Below are 22,235 nucleotides of genomic sequence, written 5' to 3' on the forward strand. Positions count from 1 at the left end.
TTTTTGTATCTATACTGTGTGTTTGTTAATTTAAACTGAGACAACAGTAGCCTACTGATACAAGGTTATCCTGTTTTTCCACCTGAGAAATTTTTAAGAAATGACTGACAGTTTCAGAGCAGTCCTTGGTCAATTGTGATTGTTTCTTAAACACAAAATTGTCTTTACTTTGGCTCATTAGCAGCAGTACAAAAAACTGCCTGATCACACCCTTGTTCTCCCCTCCCCCTTCCCTGTTTATTACCTTAGGACAATCCCAAAGTGAAAAAAATATTACCTGTGGCAGGCACCATTTTAAAAACTGCAACCACTCTACTACAGGTCCCATGAAGGACAGTGTCTCTCCAGTTAGTGTTGTACAACTTTAAATGCCTATTTATGTTGAATTGTGTTAGACATTTTACAACTGTATATGTTTATGTTGAATTGTATTAGACATCTAATATGATTTATGCTTTATTATTGGAAGTTACTATGCTATGCTAGCATTTTGTATGCACCAAGTTGTTTTTAGTATAATAGTATTGTATGGTCTGTTTGCATAGCTGAACCTTGTTCACTAATGTTATTCATGTAATTGTGTTGTGTGTAGACAGCTCATACTGGTGTCTAATTATTTCTATATAATTGTGCTGTTACTGGTGGATAGAATCATATTAGCCAACCTTGACAGAGTGCTGCTCGCTATATTTTTATCTGTGACTGCATAACTGTATTGAGGTTTTCTAACAGATGTCTTTCCAATTCGCTCGGTATCTGCATATACTAGTAGTTGGTTCAAGACATTTTCCTGCATATACAGTAGCTATTTGCTCAGTTTTTTTTTTGTAATCTTTCTAATATATCTTTACCATCTCAAAGTACTTACTCCTCTCTGTACTCTTTTTTTCTAGACCTAATACCACTCTTCAACTGTGGTACCACCTTTATCATTTTTATAAGAAAAGCGCAGTCCGGGTCTGAACTGTCTGCAAACAGCTAAAGTTAACTTTGAGTATGCGTCTGCCTGTTCAGCCTTTATTCATTTTCCCATGGAGAGCACTCTGCTTTGGCGTGTAAGCAACCCCCCCTCCCACACACACACACACACACACACACACACACACACACACACACACACACACACACACACACTCATCTTCCACTTTCTTTCTTATTCCCTTCTATTAGCAAATAGTATCCATAACTGAGCTATACTGTGTGTTTGTTAATTTAAACTGAGACCACAATAGCCTACTGATACAAGGTTATCCTGTTTTTCCACCTGAGAAATGGTTAAGAAATGATTTGCAGTTTCAGAGCAGTCCTTGGTCAATTGTGATTTTTTCTTAAACACAAACTTGTCTTTGCTTTGGCTCATTAGTAGCAGTACAAAGAACTGCCTGCTCACACCCTTGTTCTCCCCTCTCCCTTCCCTGTTTATTACCTTAAGACAATCCCAAAGTTAGTAAATATTACTGGTGCCAGGCACCATTTTTAAAACTACAACCACTCTGCTACAGGCCCCATGAAGGAGCTCAGTGTCTCTCCAGTAAGTGTTTTACAACTGTAAATGCCTATTTATATTGAATTGTGTTAAACATTTTACAACTGTATATGTTTATGTTGAATTGTGTTAGACATCTAATATGATTTATGCTTTATTACTGGAAGTTACTATGCCATGCTAGCATTTTGTCTGCACCAAGTTGTTTTTAGTATAATAGTATGGTCTGTTTGCATAGCTGCACCTTGTTCACTAATGTTATTCATGTAAATGTGTTGTGTGTAGACAGCTCATACTGGTGTCTAATTATTTCTATATAATTGTGCTGTTACTGGTGGATAGAATCATATTAGACCACCTTGAGAGAGTGCTGCTCGCTATATTTTTATCTGTGACTGCATAACTGTCTTGAGGTTTTTCTAAGAGATGTTTTTCCAATTGGCTCAGTATCTGTATATACTAGTAGTTGGTTTAAGACATTTTCCTGCATACACAGTAGCTATTTGCTCAGTTTGCTTTTTGTAATCTTTCTAATATATCTTTACTATCTTAAAGTACTTACTCCTCTCTGTACTCTTTTTTTCTAGACCTAACACCACTCTTAAGTATTCAATTGCGGTACCACCTTTATCATTCTTATAAGAAAAGTGTAGTCCAGGTCTGAACTGTCTGCAAACAGCTAAAGTTAACTTTGAGTATGTGTCTACCTGTTTGAGCCAATATTCATTTTCCCCTGGAGAGCACTCTGCTTTGGTTTGTAAGCAGCCCCCCCTCCCCATGCACACACACACACACTCATCTTCCACTTTCTCTCTTATTCCCTTCTATTAGCAAATAGTATCCATAACTGATCTATACTGTGTGTTTGTTAATTTAAACTGAGACAACAGTAGCCTACTGATACAAGGTTATCCTGTTTTTCCACCTGAGAAATGTTTATGAAATGACTGACAGTTTCAGAGCAGTCCTTGGTCAATTGTGATTGTTTCTTAAACACAAACTTGTCTTTACTTTGGCTCATTAGCAGCAGTACAAAAAACTGCCTGATCTCACCCTTGTTCTCCCCTCCCCTTTCCCTGTTTATTACCTTAGGACAATCCCAAAGTGAAAAAAATATTACCTGTGGCAGGCACCATTTTAAAAACTGCAACCACTCTACTACAGGTCCCATGAAGGACAGTGTCTCTCCAGTTAGTGTTTTACAACTTTAAATGCCTATTTATGTTGAATTGTGTTAGACATTTTACAACTGTATATGTTTATGTTGAATTGTATTAGACATCTAATATGATTTATGCTTTATTATTGGAAGTTACTATGCTATGCTAGCATTTTGTCTGCACCAAGTTATTTTTAGTATAATAGTATGGTCTGTTTGCATAGCTGAACCTTGTTCACTAATGTTATTCATGTAATTGTGTTGTGTGTAGACAGCTCATACTGGTGTCTAATTATTTCTATATAATTGTGCTGTTACTGGTGGATAGAATCATATTAGCCAACCTCGACAGAGTGCTGCTCGCTATATTTTTATCTGTGACTGCATAACTGTATTGAGGTTTTCTAACAGATGTTTTTCCAATTCGCTTGGTATCTGCATATACTAGTAGTTGGTTCAAGACATTTTCCTGCATATACAGTAGCTATATGCTCAGTTTGTTTTTTGTAATCTTTCTAATATATCTTTACCATCTCAAAGTACGTACTCCTCTCTGTACTCTTTTTTTCTAGACCTAACACCACTCTTAAGTATTCAGCTGTGATACCACCTTTATCATTTTTATAAGAAAAGCGCAGTCCGGGTCTGAACTGTCTGCAAACAGCTAAAGTTAACTTTGAGTATGTGTCTGCCTGTTTGAGCCAATATTCATTTTCCCATGGAGAGCACTCTGCTTTGGCTTGTAAGCAGCCCCCCCCCCCAACACACACACACTCATCTTCCACTTTCTTTCTTATTCCCTTCTATTAGCAAATAGTATCCATGACTGATCTATACTGTGTGTTTGTTAATTTAAACTGAGACCGCAATAGCCTACTGATACAAGGTTATCCTGTTTTTCCACCTGAGAAATGGTTAAGAAATGATTTGCAGTTTCAGAGCAGTCCTTGGTCAATTGTGATTGTTTCTTAAACACAAACTTGTCTTTGCTTTGGCTCATTAGTAGCAGTACAAAGAACTGCCTGCTCACACCCTTGTTCTCCCCTCCCCCTTCCCTGTTTATTACCTTAAGACAATCCCAAAGTTAATGGATATTACCTGTGGCACGCAACATTTTTAAAACTACAACCACTCTGCTACAGGCCCCAAGAAGGAGCTCAGTGTCTCTCCAGTAAGTGTTTTACAAATGTAAATGCCTATTTATATTGAATTGTGTTAGACATTTTACAACTGTATATGTTTGTGTTGAAATGTGTTAGACATTTTACAACTGTATATGTTAAAGTTGAATTGTGTTAGACATCTAATATGATTTTTGCTTTATTATTGGAAGCTACTATCCCATGCTAGGATTTTGTCTGCACCAAGTTGTTTTTTGTATAATAGTATGGTCTGTTTGCATAGCTGCACATTGTTCACTAATGTTATTCATGTAATTGTGTTGTGTGTAGACAGCTCATACTGGTATCTAATTATTTCTATATAATTGTGCTGTTACTGGTGGATAGAATCATACTAGACAACCTCGACAGATTGCTGCTCGCTATATTTTTATCTGTGACTGCATAACTGTTTTGAGGTTTTTCTAGCATATGTTTTTCCAATTGGCTCAGTATCTGCATATACTAGCAGTTGGTTCAAGACATTTTTCTGCATATACAGTAGCTATTTGCTCAGTTTGTTTTTTGTAATATTTTTAATATATCTTTACCATCTCAAAGTGCTTACTCCTCTCTGTACTCTTTTTTTCTAGACCTAACACCACTCTTAAGTATTCAGCTGTGATACCACCTTTATCATTCTTATAAGAAAAGTGCAGTCCGGGTCTGAACTGTCTGAAAACAGCTAAAGTTAACTTTGAGTATTTGTCTATCTGTTTGAGCCAATATTCATTTTCCCATGGAGAGCACTCTGCTTTGGCTTGTAAGCAGCCCCCCCCCCAACACACACACACTCATCTTCCACTTTCTTTCTTATTCCCTTCTATTAGCAAATAGTATCCATAACTGATCTATACTGTGTGTTTGTTAATTTAAACTGAGACCACAATAGCCTACTGATACAAGGTTATCCTGTTTTTCCACCTGAGAAATGGTTAAGAAATGATTTGCAGTTTCAGAGCAGTCCTTAGTCAATTGTGATTGTTTCTTAAACACAAACTTGTCTTTGCTTTGGCTCATTAGTAGCAGTACAAAGAACTGCCTGCTCACACCCTTGTTCTCCCCTCTCCCTTCCCTGTTTATTACCTTAAGACAATCCCAAAGTTAGTAAATATTACCGGTGCCAGGCACCATTTTTAAAACTACAACCACTCTGCTACAGGCCCCATGAAGGAGCTCAGTGAATCTCCAGTAAGTGTTTTACAACTGTAAATGCCTATTTATATTGAACTGTGTTAGACATTTTACAACTGTATATGTTTATGTTGAATTGTGTTAGACATCTAATATGATTTATGCATTATTATTGGAAGTTACTATGCTATGCTAGCATTTTGTCTGCACCAAGTTGTTTTTAGTATAATAGTATGGTCTGTTTACATAGCTGCACCTTGTTCACTAATGTTTTTCATGTAATTGTGTTGTGTGTAGACAGCTCATACTGGTGTCTAATTATTTCTATATAATTGTGCTGTTACTGGTGGATAGAATCATATTAGACCACCTTGAGAGAGTGCTGCTCGCTATATTTTTATCTGTGACTGCATAACTGTCTTGAGGTTTTTCTAACAGATGTTTTTCCAATTGGCTCAGTATCTGCATATACTAGTAGTTGGTTTATGACATTTTCCTGCATATACAGTAGCTATTTGCTCAGTTTGTTTTTTGTAATCTTTCTAATATATCTTTACTATCTCAAAGTACTTACTCCTCTCTGTACTCTTTTTTTCTAGACCTAACACCACTCTTAAGTATTCAATTGCGGTACCACCTTTATCATTCTTATAAGAAAAGTGTAGTCCAGGTCTGAACTGTCTGCAAACAGCTAAAGTTAACTTTGAATATGTGTCTATCTGTTTGAGCCACTATTCATTTTCCCCTGGAGAGCACTCTGCTTTGGTCTGTAAGCAGCCCCCCACACACAGATTCATCTTCCACTTTCTCTCTTATTCTATTCTATTAGCAAATAGTATCCATAACTGATCCATACTGTGTGTTTGTTAATTTAAACTGAGACCACAGTAGCCTACTGATACAAGGTTATCCTGTTTTTCCGTCTGAGAAATGGTTAAGAAATGACTTACAGTTGCAGAGCAGTCCTTGGTCAGTTGTGATTATTTCTTAAACACAAACTTGTCTTTGCTTTGGCTCATTAGCAGCAGTACAAAGAACTGCCTGCTCACACCCTTGTTCTCCCCTCCCCCTTCCCTGTTTATTACCTTAAAACAATCCCAAGGTTAATAAATATTACCTGTGGCAGGCACCCTTTTTAAAACTACCACCACCCTTGTCACTATCATATGTTAATTTATCAGTTAACTATGTTACCTTATTGTTTCCAGCCCCCTCATAAGAGCAACTAACAGGGTCTCTACCCGCTTCACTCCCCACCCTGCCCCCTATTCTCTCCCTCTCCCAGTTGTCCCACCTTTATTACACTCACACACCCCTCCCATCTTTCCAGTAGCCAACCACAGCGCTAACCCAACACTACGCTCCTCCATCTTCCCACTACTATCACACCTCCTCAGCTAACTTGTACAAGCATACCTTACCTATGCTCACTGCATGCACTCTCCTTGCATATCTTGCATCCTACCAAAGCTCTATCATTCCCCCACTCAACCACTACCACTGTACTACTACTCACATCACTACTCATGTCTCACCCTCACTCAGCTCCCCTCCCACCAACTGAAGATACATCCCTATGTACCCCCACATATTCTACCAACTATATTACTCAAACATAAAGCATCCCTACAACTTAACACAGTAGCCCTCCCACCATACCTATTACCCAAAGAGCACAATCATAAAGTTTCCCTTATAAACAAACACATTCAAAAACTGAGAAAACTAATAACCTCATGCATATCTAAACTAGCCCTAAGTGGAAATATCCACCCCAACCCTGGCCCTACCATCTTCAACTCCAATCCTCTTAATCAGACTAGAAACCACAACTTCTTCCATATTACAGTGAATTGAAAGCCAAGTGACTTCCTTCTACTAAGCCTAAATATTAGAAGTATATCCAACAAAGTCCATGAACTCCATGCCACCATAGACTTGTACTCCCCATATACAGTCATCCTGACAGAAACCTGGCTAAAACCTCACATTACCAGTGAGCAAATACTCCCTACAGGTTATGGCATACTAAGAGTAGACTGGCTAAACAAGAAAGGAGGTGGTGTAGCTATAATATTTAAACAGCATCTAAACATCCAGATCTTAAAATCATCAGCTCCACAAATAGGCAATGAAGAAATAATATATACCATCCTCAAAATAAACCAAAACAAACCCATCAACATAATTGGATGCTACTTGCCACCTGGCCAAAACATCCCTACACTAGAAAACCTCCTCAGCTGGTCTACCCACCATCTCCCCCAAGAAACTATCATTTAGGTGATTTCAATATTGACTGGCAATCCTGTTCTGGCAACCATCCAACCCATCATGTAAACCTTTATGGCTTCACCCAACTAGTCCAGTCGCCAACCAGAATAAAGAAAAACTCCAGCAAGCACACTACCCTGGAATGGATACTAGTCAGTAAGAGCCCACAGTCATATATAATAGGCTGCTTATCAGATAGCCTCAGTGATCACTCCCCAACATTCCTACTCAAAAAATACCTATACCAAGCTAAACCTGTCATCTACCGTCAAATACATAAAAAAACTAAACTTTAACCCACTCTCATTCATCTCATCCCTCAAAGAATGTAACTGGCATCCTCTAAAGTACCTCAGTCTTGATGATGCAGTTGAATTTTTTAAGACTACCTTCCTGAGCATCCTTAATTACCATACCCCCATAAGACTTTCCAGAATCAAAGCACAACCCTCCCCATGGCTACAGAAAACCACTAAGTCAGAAATGAAAAATAGGGATAGAGCCTGGGAGCACTGGCGCAAAACCAAAACCCCCTCAACTAGACAGAAATTCCTAGAACTACGCAATAGAGTCAAAAAGCTAATAAAACAGGACAAATTCCAATACTATCAGTCTACCCTAGACTCCTCCAAACACAGCCCCAAACAATTCTGGTCCTACATAAACTCCATCCTCCACCCAGGTAAAGTCAGTACCCCTCCTCCTAACATCCCTCACTCCTCAGAAAATATTGCTACCTCATTCAACACACACTTCAGACAAACCATACTATCACTAGCTAAACAACACAACCTCCCTCCCCTCCAACCCACACTTTCAACTAGTAATCTCCCCACTGCCTTCTCTTTTTCTCCTGTACCTACCTCCAACATAAAAAGGCTCTTAACTAAACTTAAGCCCACCAGATTAGCAGCAGACAACCTCCCAAGTGAATACCTACAAATCACAGCTGATGCTCTGGCCTACCCAGCATCCATCTTGATTAACCGATCTCTGTCAGAAGGTTACGTTCCCACACTATGGAAAGTATCACATATAATTCCCCTCCACAAATGCGGACCCTCCACAGAACTAACCAATTACTGCCCCATAGCTATTCTCTCTCCACTCTCCAAAATACTAGAGAGATGCACACACTCTCAGGTCTCATACTACCTCCTTACTAACAACCTCCTTTCCAATACTCAGCATGGTTTCCGACCAAACCATAGCACCACCACTGCCTTACTCTCCTTTACAAACACTATCCTTCAGCATAAAAACAATGGCTATCTCTCCTCTGCTACTTTTCTAGACCTATCTAAAGAATTTGACATGGTCCCACACAAACAAATTATCTCTGTCCTCAATAACCTATCCTTCTCACAATCAGTCACCAACTAGTTTCAGAGTTACCTGTCTGACCACCAACAATCCATTGTATGGCAGAATGACATATCTCCCCAACTACCTGTCTCCATAGGGTTCCCCAAGGATCCATCTTTGGACCCCTACTCTTCTCTCTTTTCACCAATAATCTAACCTCTGCCACCAAACATGGCACACTCATACAATACGCAGATGACTCAACCATCATCTGCTCAGCCCTGTCCCTACCAAAACTGCAAAAAGTCACACTGGAAGCCTTTTCCTCTGTTGAAACTTGGTTATTCGATGCCCAATTAATACTCAACCCAAACAAAACTAAACTACTCATTTTCCAACCCACCAAACATACTCAAAACAACTCTCATTTTAACATCACAGCAAAAGACAACACCACTACATACCCAACTGAACACACCAAATTGCTAGGAGTGGAAATAGACAATAAACTAAAATTTGACATTTACATATCCATGACCATAAAAAAAGTCCACAAAAAACTAGGAGCGCTATACAGAAATAAGCAACTTCTCACCAAAGCAGCAAAGATTTCAATAGCAAATTCCCACCTTATGTCCACGCTACTTTATGCCTCTCCAATATATACCAACCTAAGGCAATGCGATCTAAACAAGCTAGAGACATGCTACAACAAAATCGCCAAATTCGCCACAGGGGCATTCTACCGTAGTCACCACTGTCTCTCACTTGCTAAACTGGGCTGGTTTGAACTCCCTCACCTCCTTCAATGGTATCAACTCTCACTCACCCACAAACTAATAAACCATCCACTAAATATTCCATCCCTCCAGAATCTACTCCAACCCTATCGCACCACCAGACCACTAAGATCCAGCAACAAAAATCACTTGCAGATCACTAACGCCAATAATTCTGCTGGTGAAACACTATTCTCTTGCACCATAGCCAAATTATGGAACTCCCTCCCACCCACAATTACTTCCATACCATCATGAACCCACTTCAAAACTTTACTAAAAGCGCACCTAAAAACATGCTGGCTATGCCCTTGCAACTCCCACTCTAATATCACCCTCCCCATCCAACCACTACCTTTCTTTCCACTCCACTAACTACCTTGATTATAACAAGCTCAGATGCTCATACGCCAGTACTTATTATACAGCAGGAACTTCTTCTTGTAACATTTGTTAATGTCTGTTATGTACTTCACAGATAAAGATTCTAGTTGTCTACTGATGTACTATGTTCTTCATCTGTAAATATGTTGTAAGTAATTGCTATGTAAATTGTTAATCGTTATGTAATCCAACGTAACTACTGTCTGTTTATTTTAACTGTGGAGCTTTTGTCCCCGGGCCTCCGCTGAAAATGGACCTATGTCCAGTCGAACACTCCCAGTCAACAAATATAAATAAATATATATGTGTATATATATATATATATATATATATATATATATATATATATAGATGGGTCTGGTTCATTTCACCGAAAGCACATTTTGCCGAATGTCATTACACCAAGACCAAATCGCCGAAAATTCATTTCACAGAATTTCATTTCACCAAAAATAGTAGAGGCAGTGCATATGCCCTGTTCCCCACTGTACTGCGATCCTGGGGATAGAATATATAGTTGGGGGGTTGTGGAGGGCACAGCCACCACATTGGGGGTGTGGGGGGCATAGCCCCCGCCAAGCTTGTTTTATACTATTTTATACTATGCAGTTTCTGTTAAGAGAGTAAGTACTTTTTAATCAAACCCCAACTATATACTCTAACTCCAGGATCACACTACAGTGGCGAAAAGTGCATAATTACTGCCACTACTATTTTCGGTGTAAATAAATTTGGCAAAATGAGTTTTTGGCAATTTGTGCTTTTGGCGATTTGGTCTTGCTGAAATAAGGTTTGGTGAAATGTGCTTTCAGCTAAATGAACCAGATCCATATATGTATATATATATATATATATATATATATATATATATATATATAAATTACCTCACTCTAATTCCCTAAAAAAAAAAAAAAAAAACTACTACTTACTGAATTAACCTGATGTAATTTTCCTAATGAAAATCTTTTTTATTTCTGTTTTTTGTAACATTTGAATTGCGCAATATGGGTTTGTATTATACAAAATATGTATTTAATATTTAATTGAAATGTATGTTATGGATTTGTGCTCTTTCTGTACTATACATTTATATTTCTCTGGAGCTTTTCTCCCCAGGGCTTTTTGTAGCCCAATGGACTGTCCTGAAAAACAAACTGCAAAAAAAAAAAAAAAAAAAAAAAAAATATATACACACACACAGTTGAAAATTATATATATATATATATATATATATATATATATATATATATATATATATATAGTACACAATCAAGATTCTGAGAAGTGGTTAATTTTGCAAATATTTAGAGACTCTGTAAACATGGAGATAAATAATATAGTTAACCTGGCTAGGAAATCAATCATGCAATAAAATACAACTAATATTTGTCACAAATTTATAAAATTCTTAAGTTAGATCTCACATATTTAGACAATTCCTATTGGAACTACTCTTCAAACACTCTGTAAATAGTTATTTTTGTTTTATAATTGATTTATGTATTAAGATTAAGTATAAACATTTAAAAAAGGAATTGTTCATGAACATTCTGAAACACCTAAATCAAGTACACATTTTGTAATTTTTCAGCAAAATATCTGGTCAGTGCTTTAATTATGCTTTTATTTAAATAACATTTTAGGGTTGAAACAGACTCAATTCTGAGCAGTAATGTGAAAACTATGTAATATCATTTGGTATATAAAGGGATGTAATAGCTTATGCAAAGCTTAAATAAGACATGCCTTTGAAACGGTGTACTGCAGTTGATTATATATATGTGTGTGTGTGTGTGTGTGTGTGTGTGTGTGTGTGTGTGTGTGTGTGTGTGTGTGTGTGTGTAATATATATATATATATGTATGTGTGTGTGTGTGTGTGTGTGTGTGTATATATATATATATATATATATATATATATATATATATATATATATATATATATATATATATCATTTATATATCTATATTTACATACCTGCATGCATATATGAAACACATTCCTCTGATAAATTACAAAAATAAAATATTTACTTAAAAGTATTAAAAACATAAAAAAAACAACCATTTTTACAAGAAGCAAACCCAATTCACCCATCATGTAAGGGAGAGTAGGTCCCAATCAGTATTTTAGTACAAACTTCTTTAACCTATCTGTTCGGTGATCATTTGTTCATACATACACATACACATCATACACACACATACAGACATACACACATACACACATCATGCACATACACCACATACACCTCATTCACCTCATACACCTCATACACCTCATACACCTCATACACCTCATACACCTCATACACATACACACACACACACACACACACACACACACACACACACACACACACACACACACACACACACACACACATCATACACCTCATAGACATACAGACATACACATACACATCATATGCATATACCACATACACCTCATACACATACACACATACACATACACATCATACGCATACACCAATACACCTCATACACTTCATACAATTCATACATCTCATACACATACACATACACACACACACACACACACACACACATACACATCATACACCTCATACACCTCATACACATACACATCATATGCATACACCACATACACCTAATACACCTCATACACATACACACATACACATCATATGCATACACCATATACACCTCATACACATACACATATACACATACATACACACACACACACACACACACATACACATCATACACCTCATACACATACACACATACACATACACATCATATGCATACACCACATACACCTCATACACCTCATACACATACATACATACACATACACATCATATGCATACATCATATACACCTCATACACATACACACACACACACACACACACACACACATACACATATACACATACACACACACATACACGATACACATACACATGCACATCATACACACCACATACACACACACACACACACACACACACACACACACACACACACACACACGCACGAAAAAGGAATCAAGCAAAGAAGCTGTTGATTTCTGTTTGAACAGGAAAGAAAGAAAAAAATGTATAGCTGACTGAAAATCAACTTATCACCTGTACTAACTTTTTTCTGTGCAAGATTGTGATGTAAACATAACAGACTATCAGCAGTGGCAGGGAAACGTCATGGAGACAAGCATGAGGGGAAAAGTCAGTTTCTTTCCCTGGGAACAACAATTTCCAGGAAAATAAGCAACATAAATTTAGGACCAGAAGGAAGTATCATTTAATCTTGCTCAAGATTCATGATGTATTACAGAACAGTTTGACCCAAAGATGGTGTTACAAAAGTGTTTGACCCAAAGATGATGTGTTGTAGAACAGTTTGACTTAACGATGGTGTGTTGCAGATCAGTTTGACCGAAGGATGTTATTGCAGAACAGTTTGATTCAAGGATGGTGTAACAGAGCAGTTTGAACCAAGAATACTGGTGTTACAGAACAGTTTGATCCAGGAGTACTGGTAGACATGGTCCACCCCTGCTTCAACGAGGCATTGAACTCCATCATACATGAATGGCTGCTAGAATAGCTTAGTGGTTGAAGGTAGTGCTCAGTCTAAGGAACCAGACTGCTGTATGTTTGAAGAGTACAAAAGAGAAGATTGAGGAGAGAGAGCCAATGTTGGGAAAAAAGCAACATGCACACTGGAGTACTAGAAGAGCCAGTTCTCTTCAATGAGTTTAGTTCCTACACATTGTAGGGACTCAAGAACAGGTTCAACTTGTTTGAATATTATACACAGAGGAATATAGAAATAGTAGAAGGTAGAAGCACCCACAGATGGTTTGTAAAGGTTGACCAAATGAGAAAAAGGGGTGGCATATGAGGTCCCATGTTGACAAATGCAAAGTTCTGCACTTGGGAAAGAACAACCCAGTTGTGAAACATCACCTGGGTCAGTGAATTTGATAGCTATACAAAAATAAAATGATTACAGACCATTGATTACAACTGGAATGGCTCATAAGGAGCTGAGCAAATGGAAATGTCAGCAGCAAACAAAATGCTTTCATGCACTGTTGTTGGTGGGGGTGGGGGTGGAGGGCTAGATACCAGGAAGCAAATGCTCACATGCTATGAAGGCATGGCCAGGTAACACCTTGAGTCCTCTGATGTACTCTGGATGCCATACAAGGACAGGGAGATCAGTCTGCTGGAAGGAGTCCAGGGAAAAGCCAGAAGAAGATTGCATGATACATAGGCGAAATAATATCACCAGAAACAACAGGAGTCAAAGGGCTTCTCACTAGACATCTGAAGAAACACAGGGGATAGGATAAGAATGTATGAGTCAGGAGCCTCCTAATCTGTGGATCTGCAAACATGCTTCTTCAGGAAAACTGGTTTCATGGAATGTACTACCAGAACAGGTGTAAAGAAGACTCCATGCTGGCTTTTCTGAGAACAAAGGAAAGGTGGAGAAAGGGTGGTGGAATAAGGGCAGGATGGAAGAAGCATGCACAGAGGTCACGCATCCACCAATCCAGGTAATTATAGACCCATCAGCCTAACTAGCCTGATCTACAAGGCCATGGAGCGGATTATCATGGACCTTATTAACAAGGATATTGGCAACCTCCAGACACTCGATCCCACACAGTTTGGTTTTGTCAAGGGGAGGTCATGCCTGTTAAATTAGGTCAACTTATTTGAGACAGTCACCAAGGCCATGGGCGAGGGGAAGACAGTGCACGCTGCCTACCTTGACCTTGCCAAAGCCTTTGATACTATTCCTCACTCAGGTATAATAGATAAATTCTCTCAGCTAGGCATCAATTCATATGTTACCAGATGGATAGCAAACTGTCTCACTGATAGAACCCACCTAGTCAAAATAGGGGAAGCCACCTCAAGCAGTAAACCTGTAACAAGCTGTGTACCCCAGGGATCAGTCTTGGGGTCTCTGCTGTTTGGGATATACTTTTCTGAGGTGCAGGCCAAAACCAGTGGGATATGGCTGACCAGGTTTACAGATGACTGCAAGCTGGGTGCTGTCATCAATTCCCCAAGAGGGTCTCACTCAAACAAATGACTGGTGCCAGAAACATGGCCTCACACTGAATGCCAAAAAATGTATCATCATCCCCTTTGGGGAGAGTGACATCCCCACAAACTATCACATTGATAATAAGGTCCTAAGTATGCAATCAGTTGTGAGGGACTTGGGCACTCAGGTTGATCACAAACTGACTTTTGACCACCATATTGCCTCCATGGTATGGAAAACTTTCTATACGACCCACCTCATTAGTAAGGGTATCTCATCCAGGGACAAGGTGGTCATAACATCCCTGTATTTTCCATTATAAAACCCATTATTGAGTACAATGCCCCTTTCAGCATGTATCTCACAAAGGACATGCAGCAGCTGGAGAGACCACAGAGGTTCCTCACCAGGAGAATCCAGGGCCTCAAACATCTACCCTACACAGATAGGCTAAAGGCTCTGTTCCTCTACTCATTCTCCTACAGACTCCTCAGAGGTGACTTCTGTCTGGCATGCAAAGCAATCTCAGATCCCACCCTGATGGGACTGCTGAATATCCACAAATCAATTTCCACTTGAGTAACACACATGTGTGACCTCAACTTGGTCTGTGACATCAAAGAACTTGTTGATGGGGCAGATTTGTGTCCCAGAGACTCACTCTTTTGAGGAATAGACTCCCTCTCCATGTCAAGCAGAGTACCTTATTAACCCTTTTTAAGTGCAACCTGGTTAACTGGATGGGGAACAGAAAATACACCCCTGGGATTCCACCAGTGTCCCTGCTGGATAGTGGCATAGGGAGCTGACTTGTTGGAACATTAGCTAAATTCTTGGCTAGGCTTGTAAGGGCCTCAGGGCCAATAGCCTAGTAGCTTCCTATGATCCTATGAAGGTTAAGTGTACTTGTAATTTCAAAACAAAATGTAAATGTATAACACAGAAAACAGAAAGTGTTAACTTAATAAGTAATTACTAGTCATAAAGTCAAAGAGACATTGTGGAGCTTAACCCCATATCCCAATTGACCCAGAGCACTATATAGTTAAGATATTAGCTCAGAGTTCCATAGTAGGCAAATGGAGGCTGAGGGGATCAAATCCTATACCACAGGAAGTAGTTTGCTCAAATCAAACTCAGCAACTTATTAACAGCGCATAGCCTCAGTCCTTTACACTAACTACCAAACAAAAATGGAGGTTGAAGGAATCACACCTTGTACTATACCTTGCAACCAATTAGCACATGAGTTCTAGACAAAGCCACAAATAATGGGAGGACAAAGCCCCAAAATTAGGGACATATTTTATGTATTGCTGTTATAAACATAGAAAGCTGGAAACTTATGAAGCCATGGTACAGGATACGAAGTGGATAAACCACTTTTCCAAATGCAAATCAAAACTTCCAAAATAAAATTTCCAACAAAACATGAGTGTTTTCGTCCATTAAATTATGAACTTCATCAGAAATTCTTTACTTTACCCAACAAGTTAAAATGCACTCCAAAAACGTTTTCATTGGTTACTGCAGGCAATCCCCATTTCCCCCATTGGTACCTTCAGTATGCATTTTACTAATAATCTACATCCCTTATCTAATTTACATACTGGTTAAAATCAATTCCAGTTGGACATAATTTAATGGATGACAGTGCTCATGTTTTGTTGGAAATTTTATTTTGGAAGTTTTTATTTGTATTTGGACTTGACAAAAGCAATTATTTTTTTTTTTTTACCCATTTTGTATCCTGTGCTATGGCTTTGTAAGTTTCATGGTTTGTCATACTGGGAGCACTTGTTTAATTGGAAACATAGAAAGCTGCTAAAATAATAGGATTTGAATTAATTTACTGTAAGATTTGAAGTCCACTACTCAAAATGTCAGATTATTTAATTATTTCAGACCTCAGTCATTTGGAGCATATGAAAAATATAAGGCATACAATTTGGGACATTGTGAAATTCTAGACAGTTGAAAGATATGCCTTGAACCCTTCTCTGCAGGAATAAACTCATAACAATTCAGAACCTTAGGCTGCTGCTGCACTAACTGCCAGACAGAAATGCTGAATTACTACCTACATAGCCAGTGCAAGGTAAACCTTTTTTTTCCACGTGTACTTTATCACTATTACTCCAGTTTTAACATTCCCATTGTTGTACTTGAAATGTTTAAAAATTACATTCACTTTTTGAGTTCCATTTAAGGTGAATTCCATCTATAAATAGTTCTCAAATGATGATGATGATAATGATGATGAATAATGACAACAACAATGTTAAGCTTAATAAAATTGGCAAATAATATACCATTATTCCTAGCTTTATACAACAGGAACAAATGAGTCCTCACACGTCTTTAACCATTTGAGTATCACACCAAACAATTATTAAAGTTTTAACCTACAGATTCAAAAAGGTATAATTGGTATTCAGAAAGGCTATGAAGATCATTCTAAGTTCAGTTTGTCCCAGTGCTTATTTAAACTCCTAGCAGTAGTACTTGTGTAAGAAACCCTACCTGCAGCCTATAGTATATTACAGAAGTAAAGAGAGGGGTGTCAAAGTATCTATTTTTTAAGATTATTAAAAAAAAAAACATACCAGAATGTAAAATTTTCATATCTGTTCTGCCAAAAAATATATCTCATGATCAATATGCTGCTTTTATTGTTGTAAAGATTTACTTAAACCTAGATTGACTGTAGAATTCACTCACTCTGCTGTCCATACAAGTTTTCGCCAAGGTTCATCCAGGAGAGAAGGAAGAGCTAATGAAAAGAAGAAAATATAAATAACTTAATACATTTACTTTTAAACATGCATTTAGTTTCAGTAAATTAGTTTCATCACCATATCCTTTTTTAACCTCAATTTACATTGAAAAAAACATGTCTAATCAGGATTAACATGCACAGATCTTGAATTAACTGACATTCGCAGTGCATTATGGGGGAATACACTAAATGCATAGGGCAAAGCATCACAATAAATACTAAAGCTCAGAAATACATTCAAGAATGTCCATGTATAGTTGATTTTTTTTGTTACCTCTGTAGTATAACTGTATGCTTTTCTCCCTGGGCCTCCACTGAAAATGTGCTCAATTTGATTATTTCCAGTCAACAAATGGAAATAAATAAATAAAGTGATAAATACAGTAAAGTATATGAAAAACAATAGTTCAGCATCAATGTTGCATGGAATATTATGGTGAATTAAGCAATCAACTAAATGGTTCAAAGATTTAGTATTCTGCAAGGATACTAAAGGAAATTTTCATGATGTATAAGTTGTATGGAAAGAAAATTATATGAACAGAGGCTGGTGGAGTTAAAACTTTTCTAATCAGACAGGAAACGCTAGAGTAGGCATTTCAAAGATGTTTAGTGTACTGCACAGTTCAAATTAGCATGGTTAATGGCAATGCACAAGGTCTTGTTATTTCTAAGAAACAGAGAGTGAGGTCGCACAAAGGGTGAAACACCACACCATGCAATGCATACTACTGAGTACATAATGACATTGATATGAGGAAATATATGCAAATGAGACACATGATGTATGCAAATTATGACATCCAAAATATGTTCATAGGTAGTAACTTGGCATGTAGTCCAGGAGACCATTAAGTAGCCTAGACTAAATTTCCAGTTGTTCTAACACACTGCCTGCTCAAGGTCATGCAGTAGGCAAATCATGGTGATAAGATTCAAACCTTGTACCTTTGGCAAGGAAGCAGCTCTTTAACAAATTGGAGCTTTAGTCCTCTATGAAAACTGCCAGAACTGGGGGGGGGGGGGTTCAAATTCTACACGCTTGGGACAAAGAGCAGGAGCCTTAACCCTCTATGTTAACTGATGAGTTAGTGACAAACTAGGTCAGAAATGGGACCACTGAACTTCTTTGCAGACATTCTTTTTTGCACTGACAATCATGGTGTACATGAGGAGAGCAATGCTTGGATTAGTAGCAGCCACAGTTCAGCAGCATGCATTGTCAGCCTCCATTAGAACCAATACCCAACATGCTGCACATTGTGACTATCTGCACCAATGGAGGAGGTAGAGACAAAACCTGACATACTGCCAACTTAGAGCTACAGCATCCAAAAGCATACTCAGTGAGCATACATGGTATACTTGCTAATGTCGATTCTAAGGTATATGTAGCACTGATGATCTTAGCTACAGGGACATTTCAGTGACATAATGAGGACACAATAGGGATATCACAGGCAACAGCATGACAAATCCTGAACCACTTTCTTGACTCTATGCTACAACATGTGACAGAACATGTCTGGTTCCATAGGACTGCAAAGGACAGCACCAGAAGTATGCAGGTATTTTACAACATGCCCATTTTCCTGAGGTCCTGGGAGCACTAGTTTGCACACATTTTGCTATTGAGGCTCCACGTAGTCCAGAGGAACTATAACACAAAAATAGAAAGGGCTTTTACTCCATTGCAATGCAGATTTATTTGAAATACAGACAATTCATGTTAGGGGAATTTCCTTTTCCAGAGGAACTACAACCTAGGAATTAACAACATAGAGAAAATGTGTGCAGGCAGGGAATGAAACTCTTTGTGTGAGGGGATGTGTTATGGGGCAGATGGGCTTTTCCTGTTGAAGAAAATGTGATTGAATTCTACTTTTTTAACAGAAGTGGAATTTAATTAAATGTTTACCTCAGAGATGTTCTAGGCCCAGTAGAAACAAAAGACACTTAACAAAATTACTTAAATGTTCAAGCATATGGGAGTTCAGCTTCAGTGCAAAGAAATTCAAGATAATGTGGAACAATAAAAATATACATATTAGAAGATGAGTTATTGGAAGAGGTATTATTGCCTTTCCAAGTTTTCCAAGCTTTATCTCTGGTCTTCATGAGTGTAAGGGTAGTTTTAGTTAGCCATGGGGCATATCTGAATTTGATGCGAGTTTTCCTAGTGGGGGAAAGGGAGTTGAGAATGGATAGAAAGGTGTTGTTGAAGTGTAGGACTGCTTCATCGAGAGTGAGATTAGAGAAAAAGGACTAGTTTATAGTAGAGAGGAGATGATTTAGTGAGTCAGAAGAATAGCTAGCTAGATCATGGGTCACCTTATATTGTGCTTTATGCAGGTGTTCAGAGTTTCTGTGAACTAGTAAAGGTAGGTGGTCACCTCATGTGTCTGGTAGAGTGGTTGGATTATGGTAATGTTGGGGGTGAGATATGAGTATCCAGTCAATAAATGCACCAGCAGAGGAAAATTTATGAATATGGGAAGGGGAAGAGATGAGCTTTGTGAATCCATACAGGCTGAGAGAGGTAGAAGGTGATTCTTTATTGATCTGCAACCAGTCAATATTGACATCTCCTAGTATGATGGTTTCATAAGGGATAGTTTTAGATATCCAGGATAGAAAGTGTTCTAAAATGGGGACATTATTTCCAGGAGGGATATAAATTGATGCAATGGCAAGTTTTTTATGGTGTCTAAGTTTAAAGTCAGCTAAAATTATCTCAGCTGTGAGAAAGTCAGATATGGGAAAAGAGATAGGGGAAACAGACAGGCAGTTAGAATACATGGTTGCAACTCACCCTCCTCTTTTTGAAAGTCTGCCATGCCTGAGGATATTGTAGCTAGGGGGAAGAATTTCAGAATTAGAAATACTTGGTTTTAACCAGGTTTCATACAAGGCAAGTATGTTTGGGTTATGTTGAGTGATGCAAGCATGAAGTGTGTTGGCTTTTTTAATAATACTTTGAATATTTATAGATGAGAGGTGAGTCTTTTTTGGGGAATAGTATTAGCAATGGATGATGGAGAGGTGGAAGAGAGCATAGAAGTGGTAGTGGTATTGAAAGTATTTTGAGGAGAATTGTTAGGACCTGGGTTGGAGTGGATGTCTCCTGATAGTAACAGGTTTGATAATATGAAATTGATTAGTGGAGAGATTGGGTGCAAGTGTGGATATTTGTTTTTGTGGTCGAAATGCTGTTTAGGTGTAAGGAAGTATTTAATTTATGTGTGGCAATAATGGTGAAGTTAGATAGGGAGGGGGAAATGTGAGTAAAGGTAGATGTATTGTGGTTTGGAGATAAAGTAAGTGTGGGTGATTTGGTGTGTATAACAGCAGCGCTTTGATAGCATAGGAAAACTGAGAAAAAGAGTAATGTAGTTGAAAGGAGAAATAGTATATTAAGACTAGTAGGCATATTAGTAATTAGAATAGTGTGAGATAGATTAGATTGTTAGTTCAGAGAGTGACGAAAGACTATAGGAATGGTGTAAGAGCGTGAGTACTAAGGGGCGGGGATTTAAAGAGGTGTGGGTATGTTGTGTTGTATGATTGGCTAGTGAAGTGGGTGGAGGAGGTGTGGCTAACTATAAGTGAAATTGAGTCAGGGGTGGGCAGGAAAGGGGGCAGGGTGCGAAGTAAGCCCGAGCAATAGCAAGGGCGAACGGACTGGGCCACACAAAACCAGATGGAACTAGCCCAAGAAAAACAATCAGCCAGGTTACTTCAGGTATGGTAGTTCGCAGCACTTTTACTGTTTGCAAATAACTTCTGTGTCCCTGGGTTTGGTTGTTATTAGCAAATGTGTAGGTTTTGCTTCAATTGGTTAACCCACTCAAATAAACTTTTTGAGTTGATTCTAATAAGGAGTGACAGTCACAACCTGTGTGTTTGATTTATTTTAAAAATGCTCAGTGAGACCTAAAAGCAGCTGGTGATTGATTTCGAAGTAGTGCTGCCACCTAGTGGTATAGCTTAGAACCAAGTCTACATTGAAGGAGGGGTTCGAACCAGTTGCACCTGCAAGTGTGCACTACCTTTACAGCAGATTAAAAGTTTAAGGATATATCCACATTAGCTATGTGGAGTGTTTGTTGCCTATATTAGTAAAAATAATTGATTCTTTCTGATGGTACGTACATTTACTTTTGAAACACTTATTTTCAAATGGTTAGGTTGATGCTTCCTTAAAACAGGTTACAATTGAGGGGACTTCCTGTGGGTGAAGCTAACTGTGGAAACTGCTCTGTAAGGGAAGAGACAATATAAGAAATATTAGAAATATTAGGTGGCTGAAAGTAATGTAGTGGAGTTAGATAGAATATGAGGAGTTAGTTACAAAGTACCTAATACCTTGTAGCTACTATGCCGAGTTTCAGACATTTAAGTACAATGTTTGGCATTCAGTTAGCTTTTCTGTATGGTTGACAGGTAACAATGACAGCATTAATAACTCATACACAGTGGAGAGCCTTTCAAGAAATGAAAACCAAATTTCCTTCATTCAAGCAAAAACATACTGGCATTTAAATTACTTTCTTATTATATAGTAACAACTTTAATAGCTATGCAAGTGCTTGCAGGGTTCAGCTGTTACTGCACATTATATAATATGGAGTAACACACTCTCTATACAAGACCAGGAAGTCTAGGGCATATTACTGGAGTAATAGGAGCATGCAAGATATCATTTTACGTGATGGAAGGCTG

The 22,235-nt window shown here is 38.1% G+C and overlaps 1 protein-coding gene across 1 annotated transcript in view; it reads right to left on the reverse strand.

The window, feature by feature from the left end:
• LOC122812818 (interferon-induced protein 44-like) overlaps positions 1-22,235 on the reverse strand; it is a 453,365-nt gene that overhangs the window by 323,429 nt on the left and 107,701 nt on the right. Inside the window, exon 2 of the mRNA XM_044084871.1 lies at positions 17,456-17,507. Within this exon, the coding sequence (XP_043940806.1) occupies positions 17,456-17,507 (52 nt within the window). The remainder of the gene's footprint in view (positions 1-17,455; positions 17,508-22,235) is intronic.

This window comes from Protopterus annectens, chromosome 10.part0 (assembly GCF_019279795.1).
Source record: "Protopterus annectens isolate FY-2018-M chromosome 10.part0, PAN1.0, whole genome shotgun sequence".
Taxonomy (NCBI): domain Eukaryota; kingdom Metazoa; phylum Chordata; order Ceratodontiformes; family Protopteridae; genus Protopterus; species Protopterus annectens.